Genomic DNA, 16,277 nt, shown 5'->3' on the forward strand with positions numbered 1-16,277 from the left:
CTTTTTAAGCCCAAAGGGCTGAAACTATTAAAACATGACATTCCTTCCTCTCTTGGGTTGAAGTTGGAAAACTCTGCACACACTATCCCAAACCTTAGTTGGTTTTGACAACACCCTCTGTAGCTGCTGCTCCATGATGCAGAGGCTGAGGGCTGCAACTACAAACCAGAGCCCAGGGAGATGCCTCCTTCTCTGGGGATTCAGGAGGCACAACTTCTGAACTATGGGCAATTGAGAGATACAACCTCCTTGGCCATAAGGCTCCTGCTTTCTTTCCCTCACGCCTCATCAGAAGCCAGAGGGCTTTTCCTACAAAATGTCCCTCCCCCCAACTTGGGGAGATGCACCTCATGTTCAATCTCTTGTCCTGTTCTTGTCCTGGGGCAGAACCCTGCCCAGACTGTTGAGGTCATGCTTTCCCTCCTTGATCCACAGAGCCAAGAGCTTGGCGCTAAACCTAACAACTTTTTGATCTCTCATCTATGGACATTTCCTCCCTGAAGATCCTTCTGTTCCCACGCAAAAGTGACTGGCACCTGGAGCCTGTGTGTCAGGAGGGGAGCCACCCCTCTGCCCGTGGTTGAAACCGAGGCCTGGTTCACTGCACTCTGCCCTCTGTCACTGAGCTTGTGGATGTTCTTAGCAGAATAATGGTGATGATGGTGATGAGAGTCAGAGTTCAGGAGTGTATTTTTTGTGCACATAATGAGCACTCAGTGAATGACCCTACAATTCACAAGATAATTGTAGAAGTTTTAAATATGCCTCCTATCCTTATGCATTTCTGGGAGTTAGTACTATTATTATCTCCATTTGACAAATTTTGAAACAGTCTGTGAGTGTTGAAGTATTTTGCCCAAGGCCACACAGCTAATAAGGGTCAGATCTTTGAAAGTCAAGTTAAGAGTCACAGGTGTCACCTTCAGGCTTCGACCCTAAAGGTATCCACAACATGACTACATATAGGCAATGCCTAATAAAAACTCTTGTAGATGATGATTTATTTTGAGAGACAATTAGCTTTGGCAAGCCTCCTTCCTTCCGGCCTTTCTTCCTTCTTTCCTTTCTACTTTCCAGTCGGCCTGCCTTCATTCCATTAGCCTTTTATATAGCCTTCCACAGGCCAAGCACCACGCTGTGTCCTTGGCAACCAGGCCAGACCCAGCAAAGCTTAAGATCTGGGAGCAGAAGCCAGACATGAAAGTAGGTTTCCACAAAGAGCCCTGAGTTTCGCTTCCTAGTGGGATGCAGAGAGGGGTGTTTCCCCATACAATGCACTCTGCTCTCTCCCTGTGTATGGGAAGGTACTGTCCACATTCCATCCAGGTAGGAAATGAAAGGTTCTGATACCTGAACTCTTGGTACCTTTACCGTCAATGCGACACTTACTCTACTATCCTGATGTGGACTCATGTTTTCCTCCCAGCAGATCACTCATTTTAAGGGAGAAACAAGCAATCTACATTTTGAACTCAACAGCTGTATGGTCTTAATTTCTCTGACCTTCAATTTCTTTATTTTATTTAAAAAAAAGAAAGAAGGAAGGAAAGGAAAGCGAAGGGAAGGGAAAGGAAGGGAAGGGAAGGGAAGGGAAGGGAAGGGAAGGGAAGGGAAGGGAAGGGAAGGGAAGGGAAGGGAAGGGAAGGGAAGGGAAGGGAGGAATAACAATACCTGCCCTATCTACCTGGCAGAGATGCTATAAGATCAAATAAAGTTATAATGCAGGAGCAACCAGACGAAGTACAGTGTAAATGTGAAGGCTTTTTATGCCCTTAACGTGGACTTGAAAGGTCTGAGTGGTGACGCCTTCCCACTTCCCCCTGCAGGAGCCTATGTGCGTGCTCCCCAATTGCAGCTGTAACTGTGTAGCTCTGCCTTGAAGACCCTCAGCTCACCTGCTCCTGTGCCTTTGCTTACGTTCCTCACACTGCCAGGAATACCTGCTCCCCATTGCTGTCATTGACGTGCTTCCCTGCACAAATGCCTTCTCCTCTGTTCTAAAATATGCCCTTTCCTCCTTTGCACCCTTAAAAGTTGTGCATCTCTCACAAAGTCACGCTCAGCACAATGACTAGATCTAGCTGGCATCTATTAGGCTTCCCTGCCTAGCTATGCCTTGCCGATGTTCAGTGAAACGTTGGTTGACTCAAATTCTGCTTCTCTTCTCTATGCCCTTCCTGCCCGCCCCCAGCAACCAGCACCTATTGCATCACTGGCACATAGCAGTTATCCGGTGCTTTCGTCCTGAGGAGCTTTGGGGCTGGCAAATTCAGTGGACAAGTCTCCATAGGTCAAGGAGAATCAAGCTTTCCCCTTTACTTAAGTCAAACATCACAGGGAAAGTATGAAGCGTGGCTGTACCCTGTTGGGTGGGGATCAGAGCTCAGGCAGAGAACATCTCCCAAAATGCAAACTGAACCAGTGGAGACACCCAGATGATTTCAGGAGACATACAGCTGAACTTGTTTTTTTCAAATTTAATAATCTCGTATTTGTTGAAAAGATATAATTAGCATATCAAATCTATGATTTCATAGATATTCTTTAATAAAAGAATATTTGAATAAATATTTTTATTCAAATGTTGTTGCATTTGAATAGAAATAAGTTGATTTAAAGGAAAATATTATGTAAAGAATGATACAGCATATGGCCAGATGGTGTGCTGGGGGTGCTCCAAGCTCAGGAAGCCTAAGGGACAGAGAAAAAGCTTCTTCTGGGAGGTGGGGATGAAGGTGAGGAGATGCCTATTCTATGGATCAGATCTGCTGGCAGTGGCCTCAGGAAGTAACAGAATTATTTACAAAACTGTGTTACTGTACAAAAACCTTAGTTTGAAAGGCAGAATGCAAATGCAGTGTTTTCTCATGTTATTGTTCCTTCACTGGAATGAAGAAATATGCTGCTGCATGTCAAGTCACACAACTAGCTTTTCAGCCTTAAGCACCACTTTTCATAATGGCCGTGGGGTTTTACACTCTTTCCCAAGACTGGCAGATACAAAGGACCCAAATATGAATCTGCTTTTTCATTTTTTCTGCAAGGCACAACACTTTACGAAAAGAAAAACACTTCAAAGGCAATCCTTTTCTTGCATACATTTCAGGGCTCCATTTGCAATCCATATTCATCTTATCCAATTACATGATCAAAGCAGAAGTGTTTGGCCTACTATAGTGGTTTAAAAACATCCAAGGAAAAACTAGGAACATTTAAAATTGCCTTTTTTTATGCCATACATCTTCCTGTAGGAGAATTGGAATCCACTCTCCCCCCCCACCTTCTCTCTGAACTAGTTTCCAGACACAAAAAGTCAGATGAGAGACCTGCTCTAATCATTCAAGCCATAAAAGATTCATTACGTCTCTGTAAAAATCCAATCTAATCTCAAATAGTGTGCCTAGTGTACTTTTTGCTCTCTATAATGCTGCAAAGTCCCTTCCAGAACCCTCTGAAAAACTCTTGATTTTGTCTGATTAGTTTTAAAGACCTCTTATTAAAATTCAAACTGCAAAAGAAAAAATCTGAAATGTTACTTCATTAGGTACCCCAAACTACTGGTTCTAGCCTATGCAGTTCACATTTCCTAAAATAAGACACACCTTGTCCTTCATAGTAACACTCTGAGATTTGAGGTCCCGGCTAAAAAATAAAAGTGCAAATATGACATCCTTAAAAATATTTACGTGAACACACTGCCTATTGGTGAATTAATTTTTCTCTATGGAAGTAAATCTGTTGGCAGCCACCAGAATGGGATATGAAAGATGACCTCAGCAGCTGTCACCATTTGTTTTGCTGGGAAAATAAGGGTTTTGTGTCTCCCCAGGGGTTAATTCTGTGATACTCTCTTCTGGGCTCTGTCTCTGAAGGGTTACACTGGAGAGGAGAAACGCTTTGTGGTTTATGACAAGATCACAGCAGAATATTTTGTACATGGTGTGATTTGTATCAGCCATTTGTGCACAGGCCATAAAAGTGCACTTTTTATCAGGAACATTTGTGAATATATAACAGCACTGAAGACATATGGCCACTAAATAATTCACAGTTATCTATCTACTCAGCATATTCCTTACACACCTACCATGTTTTAATGCCTAGTTTGCTCAGAAACAATATTCTTTATGACCCTTCCAGTATAAAAATGTTTACTGACTGGCAGAAATATATGGCTATTGTGGGATGGGTCTGTACAGAATGGGAAAGCTTTTTGCTTTCTACAACTCTCCCTGTCCTCATCTGTTTTCCCTGAACTCTTCCAACCAGCACCTAACCTTATAAAAGAAGGCGTCCTTCCCAAAAGTGGGTGTTAAATCCCGACTTCTGGTACTTGGGCTATGAAATGAAAGTCTCCGACTAACCTTCACCCTCTTCTCTTTTCAGTTCTATATCCATGTACAGTCCCAAGGAAAATCCAAATGCATTTGACGCTGCGGCATTCTTCCAGTCCGTGGGGAATTTCCTGGGAATCTTCGCCGGCTCATTTGCAATGGGGTCTGCATATGCTGTTGTCACGGCACTAATATCCTTTGTCTGTGTGGAAAGCTGGGAACTTTTAAGAGCAGTTAATGTCTTTGGCATGTTTCTGAAAATGGACAACCTCCATGCCTGGAAATGGCTAGGTAGTTGGTTCAAGCATGACACAATGCCACTGGGGCCATCTAAGTCATGCTTGAGGCACAGGTTGGTACCAGGGGCAGAGGGGCTCAGGCTCTTTTCTTGTCCAAGGCCAGTTCTAGCACTACTGATAAAGTCTGATCCTAGGGTATCAACTATCTTAAAAAATTACCACCTCTGAAAATAGGTGGGCAGGGAGCACCAGGATTGGCTGTATTAGGGTCAAGAGGAACGAACAACTGAAGATTCAAGGTCAAGAACAAGACAGGATTGGCTGGAAGTGATAAACTAGGTATTCTCTGCCTCCTTTTCAAGCTTGCATCAATCACCAGCTCAGTGTGGGCCAAGCCAAAGATCACTGAGGGTTTAAACAAGTATCCATAGATATTTTATGGAAGAGGACCTGAAAGCAAGACAGAAATGATGTTTGTCATATCTTGACAATTGTGTCGTCTCAGTCCTTCTTTTGCAGCATAGAGGTGGGGGATGGGTGGAGTTCCTAGAGGATTGGAGCCAGGGAATGAAGCTGGTCCGGTGGGGTGTTCACTTAGGGCAGTTGGATAGGGCAAAGAGAAGTCAGAGTTGAGGAGGACAGCCAGAAGGCCAATGTCAAGTGTGAGAGTTTAACGAAGACCACAGAGAAGAGGCAGAACAAAGGATAAAAAAACTAAAGACCTTGAGGAAAAGTAGGAAGAAAGTACAAGAGGAGCCTGGGCACCAGGCAAAGAAAAAAAAAAACATGTTGAAGTATTTATCCACGAGGACTGGCCCAGTGATTCACTAAGCAGCTGCTAAAAGTCTAGGATCTACTAAGGGTTTCTAAGATGTCACAATATGAATAAAACATGGACCCTGCCTTCAACTAGTGACAAACTTGGAAAGACAAGCTCTGCATAAAAGCTAGCTAGAAAGTAAGTGCCAAAGCCACAGCCAACTTATTAGGACTATAAAGATTGAAATGAGGATGAAGACACTGAGTCTGAAATAGTCCAATAGACTCTTTGCCAAACTTATGATGCTGGAAAATAATTTGAGAAGCAGTATTTATATACAGAGTTGGACTTGGGCTTGGCCTGAAAGATGGGTAGAATATAGGCAAAAGCTACATGATAAGTGATTCAAGAAAAGACCAGCACTCATTAAGAAGGGGGGATGGGACTGAGGTGGCACGTGGCAGATGTGCATGATTGGACCACGGGTTTGGGCGGGTTAGCAATGGGAGATGAGGGACACCAGTGGGGTGGAGTGAGCTTGCGGAGAATCTGGGAGTGTTACTCACAGGAGTTTCTGCTCAGGTGAGTGACACACTGACAGTCTTGTTTTTAAAACATAAACAAGGAACTGGTATGTAGTACGAATCATGAGAGGAGGATTAAAACCAAAGGAAACTGTGATAAACTGTGGAGGAAGCATCAGGAAGGAGACGAATGTTTTGAATAATCTCTATAATTTAATGGTTGGCTGGTGATGAGAGATAAAAAAAGAGTTGAGAATCAAAATCCACTCCAAAGATTTTTCCTGGACACCCTGGAGAATGTCAACTGCATTGACAGAAATAAAGTGAGTCAGAAAAGGTAGGGCCGATTTCTAACAAAATTAATGATAGTTAATTTACCCAGTACTTATGATATGTTAGGACACCTATATTTGTTTTACACGCAATACCTTATTTGACCTTCACAAAAATCGTATCACACAGATACTATTTTTATGGGACACTGAAACTTAGAGTTAGCTAAAGCCCAAGGTCGTGCAGCTGGTATGTAGAGCCAAGATTCAAACCCAGGGAGTGAAACCAAGAGACAGACCACGCTCCTGAGCACTACTTTCTGTTGCCTCTTAGTTATTAAGTGGGATTATGATGGAGGTCACATGTTGTTTAGAGTAGAGTAATAGTAATGATGGTAACATTTAGTGAATGTCGGCATGTGCCAGGGCCTTCATATGTATTTCCTCATTTAAATCAACCCCGTAAGACAGGCTATTATTAGCCTCACTTTGCACATGAGGAAACTGAGTATCAAGGAGCTTAAGTAGATCACTCTGGGTCACATATCAGTAATAATGAACATGATAATAATAATAATATCATCTCACATTTGTTGAAAACATTACCATGTGCCAGCCATTGTCCTTAGCATTTTGCATGGATTATCTCAGATAGCTCTAATGACAACCCTGGGAGGGAGATACTGTTATCTTCCCAAGATTACAGCTAAAGAAACGGGCACATAAAGGTTAAACAACTTGTCTGAGACTATACAGCCAGGACATGATAGGGCCAGGGGTAAACCCAGGCTTTGTGGCCCCGAGCCTGTGGGAGGCGGGAGAACTGAAGCGGGAAGTCTCCTCTGCCTGATGTGAAGGGAGTGTACGGGTACATGAGTCAATGAGTTAATGAGGGAAAGGAACAATTCCTGGAGGTTGAAAGTCTGCCATGAAATTGGATCAGTTCTGGACAAAATGGAAGAGACGGGGCTCAGTCACGGTGGCAGGATGGATCCGGCGGCCCCTGATGGCTGCGGCTGTCACCAACTCAGGCTGCACAGGAGACAGGTGCACAGTCGTTCCCTCCACCACAATAACCTCCGTGCTTCAAGCGAGGTGCATGGCCCAGAGCTGACATACTTTAGGGAGGAGGTTGAATGAGAAGAATGACCTGTGCCCACCTGAGGTCCTCTTACTCACATTGACCTAAGCCTTCTCCACAACAAACCAGGGGAGGGAAGTCAGAGGAACAAGCCTCGCTGGAAACAAAGCCAGCCCTCCCTGTAACACGAGGAGGTGCTGAAAAAGGGTCACAGGGCAGCCCGTGTTTTCCTCCAGATAAAGAATTGCTTCCAGATCCTACTGAATTTATTTCCAGGAAAGACATTTTACAAAACAAAGTAATTTAAATCACACTAATAGAAAAACTTATGTACCCCTTGTTGCATACCCGGCACTCTTCTGAGTGCTTAACATATAGTAGTAACTGGTTTATACACCTAGAAGGTAAGTTGAATTATTACCCGCATTTTTACACAGGGAATCCAAGGCACAGAGTGGCCAAGAGGCGTGTCCATACTGACACAGTGAATTGGAACCCAGGTGGAGTTGCCTTCCAGAGGCCACTCTCCCAGCCGTGACATTATTCTGCCTCTTCTTGGCATTTTGGGCTTTCTAATACTTTACAAAATATTTTTAATATACTTCATCTCATTGTACTCTCCATGCTTGTTTGAGTAGGTATTGTTCTACTCTGCAATTCATACAGGATAGAAATGAGGCTCAGAGAGGTAAACATATTGCTCTGAAATCACAGAGCCGGTGACTGGCAGAGCCAAGACTTGGACCTGGATCTTTCACCCCAAGGATCATGCTTTTTGCTTCCCTGCCCTGCTGTTAAAAACCTCTTGATGTAGAATCTTCTTTATAATTTTTTTTTCCTATAAGCATAAAAATGCAACATTTCGTCTTCTTATGTGTCAGAGTATTTTTGCCTAACTGTGGACACAATTGCACTGCAGCCCTTTCCCATCTATCACAGACTCCTAATCACCTCTCCGTAGCCCGTTCTCTGCATGACTGGGATCGCTGTGCCTTTGTTCTATTTGCAATTTGTAGACTATTGACCAAGTGTCGTCCTGGCCAGAATGAACCATTGCCTGCCAGAGGGCTTCTTGCTTGACCTAGAAATAATGCACGTTTTCCTCCATCCTGCTTACACCAAGAGGGCAAGGGCGGCTTCCCTATCGCTGAATGCAAATGCTCAGCAGGGTCCTGTTTCCACCCCTAAGAGACAGGAGTGTTCAAGGTGATCTGTGCACAGACCAGCTCTCCCCAGGGAGCTGTGACCTCCTTTGGTGCTGACACACTTGCAGCATCTCACCCACCCACACTCTCCATGGCTTTGTTTTCCTGGATTGGCTACAGTGTCCTGAGGGGCACACCCCAACGCCCAATTCCAGAGGTTTTATACCCACTGTTAGCTCATTTTAACCTCTTGGCAAGATACCTTTTGTATCTGAACAGAGGTTTGTATTTTCACCAGGTGCTCAGCCCCCACTGAAGCATGGAAGTCGGGCTGAGTAATCCCAGCGAGAGTTCCAGTACCCCAGGCAGGTCCGAAGGCAGTCGTCTTATTGGAACACCATCACAACCACATCAGTTTTTCTCATCCAAGAAGGAGATGTGGCTGTAAAAGCAGTTGTTTCCTTAACGCGTCTTCGTCACTTGACCAAATTCACCAAACTGTGCGAGTTCCCTATGCTGGAAACGGGCCTGTTTTTCCTGCTGTCTTGGAGCGCCTTCCTGTCGGCGGAGGCCGCCAGCCTAACAGGTCAGTGCTTCCAGGGCGCAGCAAACTTCTACGTGGATGTGTGCGCGCCCTACCACGTACCCCTCCCAGCCCCAGCAGTGGGTCAGTGGAGTCCTTACACAGCTCTGTGTCACAGTCAGCCCCGCCTGGGTGGGTACTCTGAGGAGAAAAACTAATAATTCATCCATTTTGTACACAACAGCTTAATTGAAAGTCTCCAGGATACCGTTTCCTCTTCTCTCCTGGCTGGTGGGGGAGGAGAGTGTTGAAATCTACAAGTGACTGACAGAGGTGATGGATGACTTTACAAATGAAGTCTCTACTCAGAGTGGGAAGGGATGTACAGCTGCCTTGTAGAAAAGCGTGCTGCTTTTCCTTTGGCTGTTAACAGAAGTCCCCACGTGAGCAACCTCTCTGGGCTGCACGTTTCCACACACGCCAGCGTTTAAAATCTTTGATTCCACCGTCTGGCAGGCCAGAAAACAAGGAGCTAATGTGGCGGCTCCACAGCTTAACTTGTCTTACCACAGAGCGTCTATATACAGAGTCGTCTGAGGTGGAACTGTTGACAGAGAAAGGGGACGTCCCTAAGGTCCCCAGAGCCATGGATCCTGTGATCTGGATTCAGCAATTAGATTGCGTTTCAGCAACACGGAGGGTTTGCGCTTGGGTAGCTGCCACGATTGGGTGCTTTTTCCTGTAGAAGAATCACTGTGGCTCGGGGCGAAATGTCAAAGCTATTTCTCTCCTCTGGCCTGTTTCCTGAGTCTCCCAGGATTCAGTCCTCGATCCCTTATGCTCACTACTTCTTACCTGACATTCAAGTGGTGAGAGTCTCCCCTGAAGTGCTAACTGGTAACCAGGTCTGCCTCCCTAGGGGTAGTTGCATTTTAATAGATGGTACTTTAAATCTGAATAATAATAAAACAGGACCTATCTTGAAGGTGTAGTACCAGCCAGGTGCTGGCTCACTGCCTTCCATGAATGTTCTCATTAATTTACAGAAAGACCCAAAGTTGGAAAGTATACCTAGTTTACTCAACCAACAGTAAGTGGGATAGTTAGGATTCGAAATTAGGACATTTGATTCCAGAGCCTGGGCTGCTGAGCACCAAGCTTTGCTACCTTGAACGAAACTGCAAGGGTGAAATATCAGGCGGGGCCCCAACAGTAGGAAGGTATCTGGGGCCCTGGGACACTGTGTGGTCCACTTGCTCCTAAGCTGGTTCTGCTGTCCTATGAGCATGAACTCCTTGGCAAATCTTTTGTAATGATCACCTGTTGCTCTGGGCAGCTGACCCAACTTACTGCAGAGCCTGGGGGACCAAGCTGTTCCCTCAGACTTTGAGGGTGTCTGTTGCTGATACAGAAAGCCACTCTGCTAGTTCTTATAACACTGTGATCGAGATTTCATTGCCGGAGTCCATGCGACTGGGCCCTGTGTCCAGGTCGTTCCAGCACACGTCTGTTATGTTAGGGCCTTACTTGTTAGGGAGGTTGCTGAAGAGCTTACTCATTCCAGAGAAAAAGAACACTGGTGTTCCGAAGTGAAATAATGGAGGTAAACAATTTATATCTATCATTCAAAAAAAATGTGATTTCCTTTTCTCCACATTCTATACACTTTTAATCACTTGATGTGTTGTAAAATGATGTAATGTTAATAATAAGAATACATATTTGACCTTCCAGAAAGGAAAAGAAGTATCTTAACTTACCTGATATTCTTTAGTCTACTATTGAACGTTGTAATAAACACACACACACACACACACACACACACACGCACACATTGCCTAAGAATTGTTCGTTTCTGTGTGTGAAAATTGTCATTTATTTCCTTGTCCATTTCAGCAAGATCTTGTTTTATTAACTCCATTTATTATCTAAAGGTTACAATCCATGTATCAATTGCTAGTTTATCGGCACCTTGTTCTTTCACTACCCTTTTCAACTTGTTATCTTTACTGGACGCAATTCAGACGACCTCTAAGGAGCCAGCCTGATGGGATGGATGAGTGCAGGTGTGGGCCTCAGTAGCAGAAAGACCCAAATGTCTGGCCTCATATAAGGGCACACTCATTCCAGAGCAGTATCCTAGGGTGAGCAACAGCCAATAGACATCAGATACAAACCAAATTCTAGGTGTGAGCATTTTCTACTGCCAAAGACCTGCCTCTTCATCCAAATTACTTATGTGTTTGTTTGTTTGTTTGCTTATTATTTAATCCTTTCCTACTTCCAAATTGGATTTAAGACACTTATAACATTAGCCATGCATATCATGGGACCGTTTAGTTGAGGGTAAACACTCAAGTGGTTTGAGATATAATTTTTCTGCAAAATTAGGCATCAGTTCATTGCAGTGGTTTGGCAATAAATATAGCTTTGAGCTTTGTGGCAGGCAAAGCCAAAAGGGAGACATAATGAGTTATATAGGAATAATACAGCATTATAAAAGGAAGTCAAACTCATTTATAAAAATGGACAGACCTTTTTCTGGTACTAAAATTTTAGGGGAATTTGTCACATGCTTCCTTATACTATAAGGACCTTTCAACACCATAACGGACAGTGTATTTAATAATAGTTTCAGGGAAGATGGACTCATTCCTCATATCAACTTTCAATAAAATCTGAGGGTGTGGTATCAAATTCAATTCTCTAAGGGCATTTATGTAATGACAAAAATCCTTCTAGCTCTAATCCACAAGTAAGCTAATATAACACAAAGCTAAAATCTAAAACAACTTTTTAAAAAGTGCTTAAATAATGAATATATGACAATGAATGTACTGAACCAAATGGAATGAGCTATAACACAGTTTATGAGTAACTAGAGGTAACCAGCAGTCGTGAGGCCTTGTGTAGGTTCACTAACACACATTGTGTAGGAACTGGGGATAGAGTTGACAAGCAATGGTTTCTCAACAGAATTCCCCCAGTCCTGACATTTCCAAGTGGGTGCTCAAGGACACCCACAAAATGAGCAGGGATCTAGGCCTGCCACCCCAACTTTACTCCTTTCATTGGTTCCACAAATTGGATTTTCACATAAGATTTCATTTGTAAAAAGGATTTCTGTTGCTTTAAACAAAGTACATCTGTTTTTAGGAATGTATTTTTACTTTTACTACCACAGTAATGCATAGACAATGTAAAAAATTTAGAAAATGCAGATTCATAGAACGAAATAAAATTAGAATTACCTGTATTCTTACTGCCTGATAATAACTGTTGTTAATATTGGTCTGAGTCCATCTAATTATATCCATATACATACTCTTGATTAAATATATACATGCATACATATATGTAATTATATTTTATTTTGAAGTAACTTTTTTCACTCAGCAATTTATAGTGAATGTTTTTCATGACATTAAATATTCTTCTGTATTATTATTTTTAATAGTGGCCTAGTATTATATCATATCAACTTGCCATAATTCATTATATCAACATTTTGTTTACAGTTTTCAACATTATTAATATAATTGCAATGGTAATCTTTATAGATTGATGATGGATTTCTATTTATAAAAGTGCTTAAAAATAAAATTGCTGGGTTAATGGGAAGGCTAAAAATGTAATGTCTTGGAATAATTCATCCAAATTATCCTCCAGAAAATGTGTACCCCTTTATGCTTTCACCAACAACATAAGAGTGGGTTCTTTCACTTACATCTTCACCACCCTTGTAGCGTGATACCTCCAGCTTTGTTCTTCTTTCTCAACATTGTCATGACTATTTGAAACTTTTATGGTTCCATATACATTTTAGGATTATTTGTTCTATTTCTGTGGAAAATGCTGCTGGTGTTTTCATAGGGATTGCATTGAATCTATAGATTGCTTTGGGTAGTATGGACATTTTAATGATATTAATTCTCCCTATCCATGAGCCAGTATCTGTTTCCATTTATTTGGATCTTCTTCATTTTATTTCTTCAATGTCTTATAATTTTCTGAGTACAGGTCTTTTACCTCCTTGGTTAAATGTATTCCTAGGTATCTTATTTATTTTCTAATGCAGTTGTAAATGGGAATGTTGTCTTAATTTCTCTTTCTGATTGTTAGTTATTGGTGTATAAAAATGCAGCTAATTTGTGAGTATTCATTTTGTATCCTACTATTTTACTGAATTCATTTATCAGTTCTAATAGTTTTTTGGTGGAATCTTTGGGGTTCTTTCAATATAGTATCATGTTATCTGCAAATAATGACAGTTTTACATCTTTGTTTCCTATTTGGATGCCTTTTATTTCTATTTCTTGTCTGATTCCTGTGGCAAGGACTTCCAATACTATGTGTATTAAAAATGGTGAAAGTGGACATTCTTGTCTAGTTCCTGATCTTAAGGAGAACACTTTTAGCTTTTCCCCATTGACTATGATGTTAGCAATGGGTTTGTGATATATAGCCTTTACTATATTGAGATATGTTCTCAATATTCCCACTTTGCTGAGAGTTTTATCATAAGAGGACACTGGATTTTGTCAAATCATTTTTCTGCATCTATTGATAAGACCATATGATTTTTATTTTTCATTTTGTTTATGTGCTGTATCATCCTAATTAATTTGTGGATATTGAGCCAACCTTGCATACCAGTAATGAATCCCACTTGATCATGTGTCGCCATGCAGCAGCCTACCCGTCTGTCCCCTTGTACTTGCCCCCAAAGAAAGGAGAGTCTGTGAGACGGATCCTTTCAGGCACTTTGCTAAACCTTTGTGTTTGCACCTCATGTCTCCCTGTTTGGCCCCAAAAAGATGGCTGGTCAGCCAATGACGAGTAAGATTCCTCAGGGAGGGACAACTCAAGTCCGCACAGTCGAATGGGGACCAACAGGAGAACCCATGAGGTTCATAGAGGTGGGCACAGCCCCCCACCTTCCCAGGCTAAGAAAAGCCTCTGCCTCTGTGGTTGCATTCCTTCCCAAAACCTGCAAGGGAAGAGATTCAATGATGTGCTCTCCATCTATTCATATGCATATAGGTTTTGTCAGTTGGGGAAGTTGAGACTTATGGTGCAGCTGCCTGCAGGCAAGGGTGATTGGCTTGAATCAGTTTCCTATTATGGTGTATGGAATTCACAGATCTTGAGATTGACAAGCTTTATCTCCTTTGTTTCCCCACCTAACTAATAAAAGCTGATGCTAGGCCAGATTAGGCACCAGAGCCCAGACCTTGAGGCTGCCAGTCCATTGGCCCTCACACTTAAGCTCTATTCATGGCTACTGTCTTTTCTTAACCTTGCGCTGCCCTCCTCGCTCCCCACAACCCTCGTCATCCTGGACGCAACAATCATGGTGTATGATCTTTTTCACATATTGCTGAATTCAGTTTGCTAATATTTTGTTGAGGATTTTTGTATCTGTGTTTATCAGGGATATTGGCCTATAGTTTTTTTCTTTGTAATATTTTTGCGTGTTTTTTTAAATCAGGGCAATAGTGGACTCGTAAATGAGCTTAGGAGCCTTCCATCCTCTTGAAATTTTTGGAATAGTTTGAAAAGAATAGGTGTTAATTCTTCTTTGAATGGTTGGTAAAATTTATTTTTGAAGCCATCTGGCCCAGGACTTTTGTTTGTTGGGAGATTTTTGATTACTGCTCCAATTTCATTAGTAGTTATTAGTCTGTTTCAATTTCCTGTTTCTTCTTGATTCAGATGATAGTATGTTTCTAGGAACTTATGCATTTCTCCCAGGTTGTCTAATTTGTTGACATATAATTGTTTGTAGTACTTTCTTATAATTCTTTGCGTTTCTGTGGTGTCAGTTGTCACTTCTCCTCCTTCATTTCTGATTTTATTTATTTGGGTTCTTTCTTTTTTTCTTGATGAGTCTGGATAAAGGTTTGTCAATTTTGTTTATCTTTCAAAGAACCAGCTCTTGCTTTCATTGATCTTTTGTTTTGTTTTGTTTGTTTGTTTGTTTGTTTTAGACTCTATCTCCACTCTGATATTTATTATTTCATTCCTTGTACTTATTTTGGGCTTTGTTTGATGTTCTTTTTCTAGTTCCTTTAAGTGTAAAGTTAGATTGTTTACTTAAGATTTACTTGCTGTTTTGAGATAGGCCTGTATTGCTCTAAATTTTCCTCTTAGAACTGCTTTTGCTGTGTCGCATGGATTTTGGGTCATTATGTATTCATTTTCATTTGTCTCAAGTATCCTTCAATTTCTTTCTTGATCTTATTGTTTAGTTGCGTATTATTTAGCCTCCATGTGTTGTATGTGTTTGGGGGGCTTTCTTGTAGTAACTGATTTCTAGTTTTATACCATTATAGTTGGATAAGATACGTGGTGTGATTTCAGTCTTCTTCAGTTTATTGAGACTTGTTTTATGACCTATGATTTGGTTTATCTTGGAAAACGTTCCATGTGCACTTGAGAAGAATGTATGTTCTGCTACACTGTGGTGGAATGCTCTAAAAATATTAATTAAATCTATCTGATCTGGTATGTCATTAAGTCTACTGCGTCCTTGTTGATTTTCTGTCTGGAAGATCTATCCACTGGTGTGAATGGGGTGTTAAAGTCCCCTACTATGACTGTGTTACTCTCAATTTATCATTTTATCAGTTAATTTTTGCTTTTTATATTTAGGTGCTCCTATGTTGGGTGTGTAGATGTTTTTTGGGGTTATATCCTCTTGTTGGACTGATCCATTTATCATTATATAATGTCCATCTTTGTCTCTTACTACAGTCTTTGTTTTAAAGTCTATTTTGTCTGATACAGTATTTCTACCCCAGCCTTTTTTTTTCCATTCACATGAAACATATTTTTCCATCCCTTTACTTGCAGTCTATGCGTGTCTTTTGATCTGATATGGGTCTCTTGTAGACAGCACATGTATGGGTTTTGTTTTCTTATCCATTCAGCTACTCCATGTCTTTTGATTGGAGCATTTAATCCATTTACATTTAAAGTGATTATTGACAGGTACATAGTTATTGCTATTTTATTATTCATATTTATGAGGGTTTTTTGTTGTTGTTGTTGTTGTTGTTTCTCCTTTCTTCTTCTTAAGAAGTCTCTTTAACATTTATTGTATTGCTGGCTTGGTGGTAATGAATTCTTTTAGCTTTTTCTTGTCTGGGAAACTCTTAATCTCTTCTTCAATTTTAAATCATAGCCTTGCTAGGTAGAGTAGTCTTGGTTGTAGGCCCTTGCTTTTCATGACTTTGAATATTTCCTGCCACTCCCTTCTATTCTGGAAAATTTCTGTTGTGAAATCAGCTGACTGTTTTGTGGGAACTCCCTTATAAGTTACTAGTTGCCTTTCTGTTGCTACTTTTAAGAGTCTCTCTTGGTCTTTAACCTTTGGCATTTTAATTATGATGTGTCT

At 41.5% G+C, this 16,277-nt stretch overlaps 1 protein-coding gene across 1 annotated transcript in view; it reads left to right on the plus strand.

The window, feature by feature from the left end:
* The window catches only part of SLC9A9 (solute carrier family 9 member A9), a 572,969-nt gene that overhangs the window by 260,307 nt on the left and 296,385 nt on the right, over window positions 1-16,277 (plus strand). Inside the window, exons 7-8 of the mRNA XM_074334001.2 lie at window positions 4,387-4,525; window positions 8,836-8,941. Coding sequence (XP_074190102.2) covers window positions 4,387-4,525; window positions 8,836-8,941 — 245 coding nt within the window. The remainder of the gene's footprint in view (window positions 1-4,386; window positions 4,526-8,835; window positions 8,942-16,277) is intronic.

Source organism: Rhinolophus sinicus, chromosome 17 (assembly GCF_057876585.1).
Source record: "Rhinolophus sinicus isolate RSI-liver-muscle chromosome 17, RSI-T2T, whole genome shotgun sequence".
NCBI classification, from domain to species: Eukaryota; Metazoa; Chordata; class Mammalia; order Chiroptera; family Rhinolophidae; genus Rhinolophus; species Rhinolophus sinicus.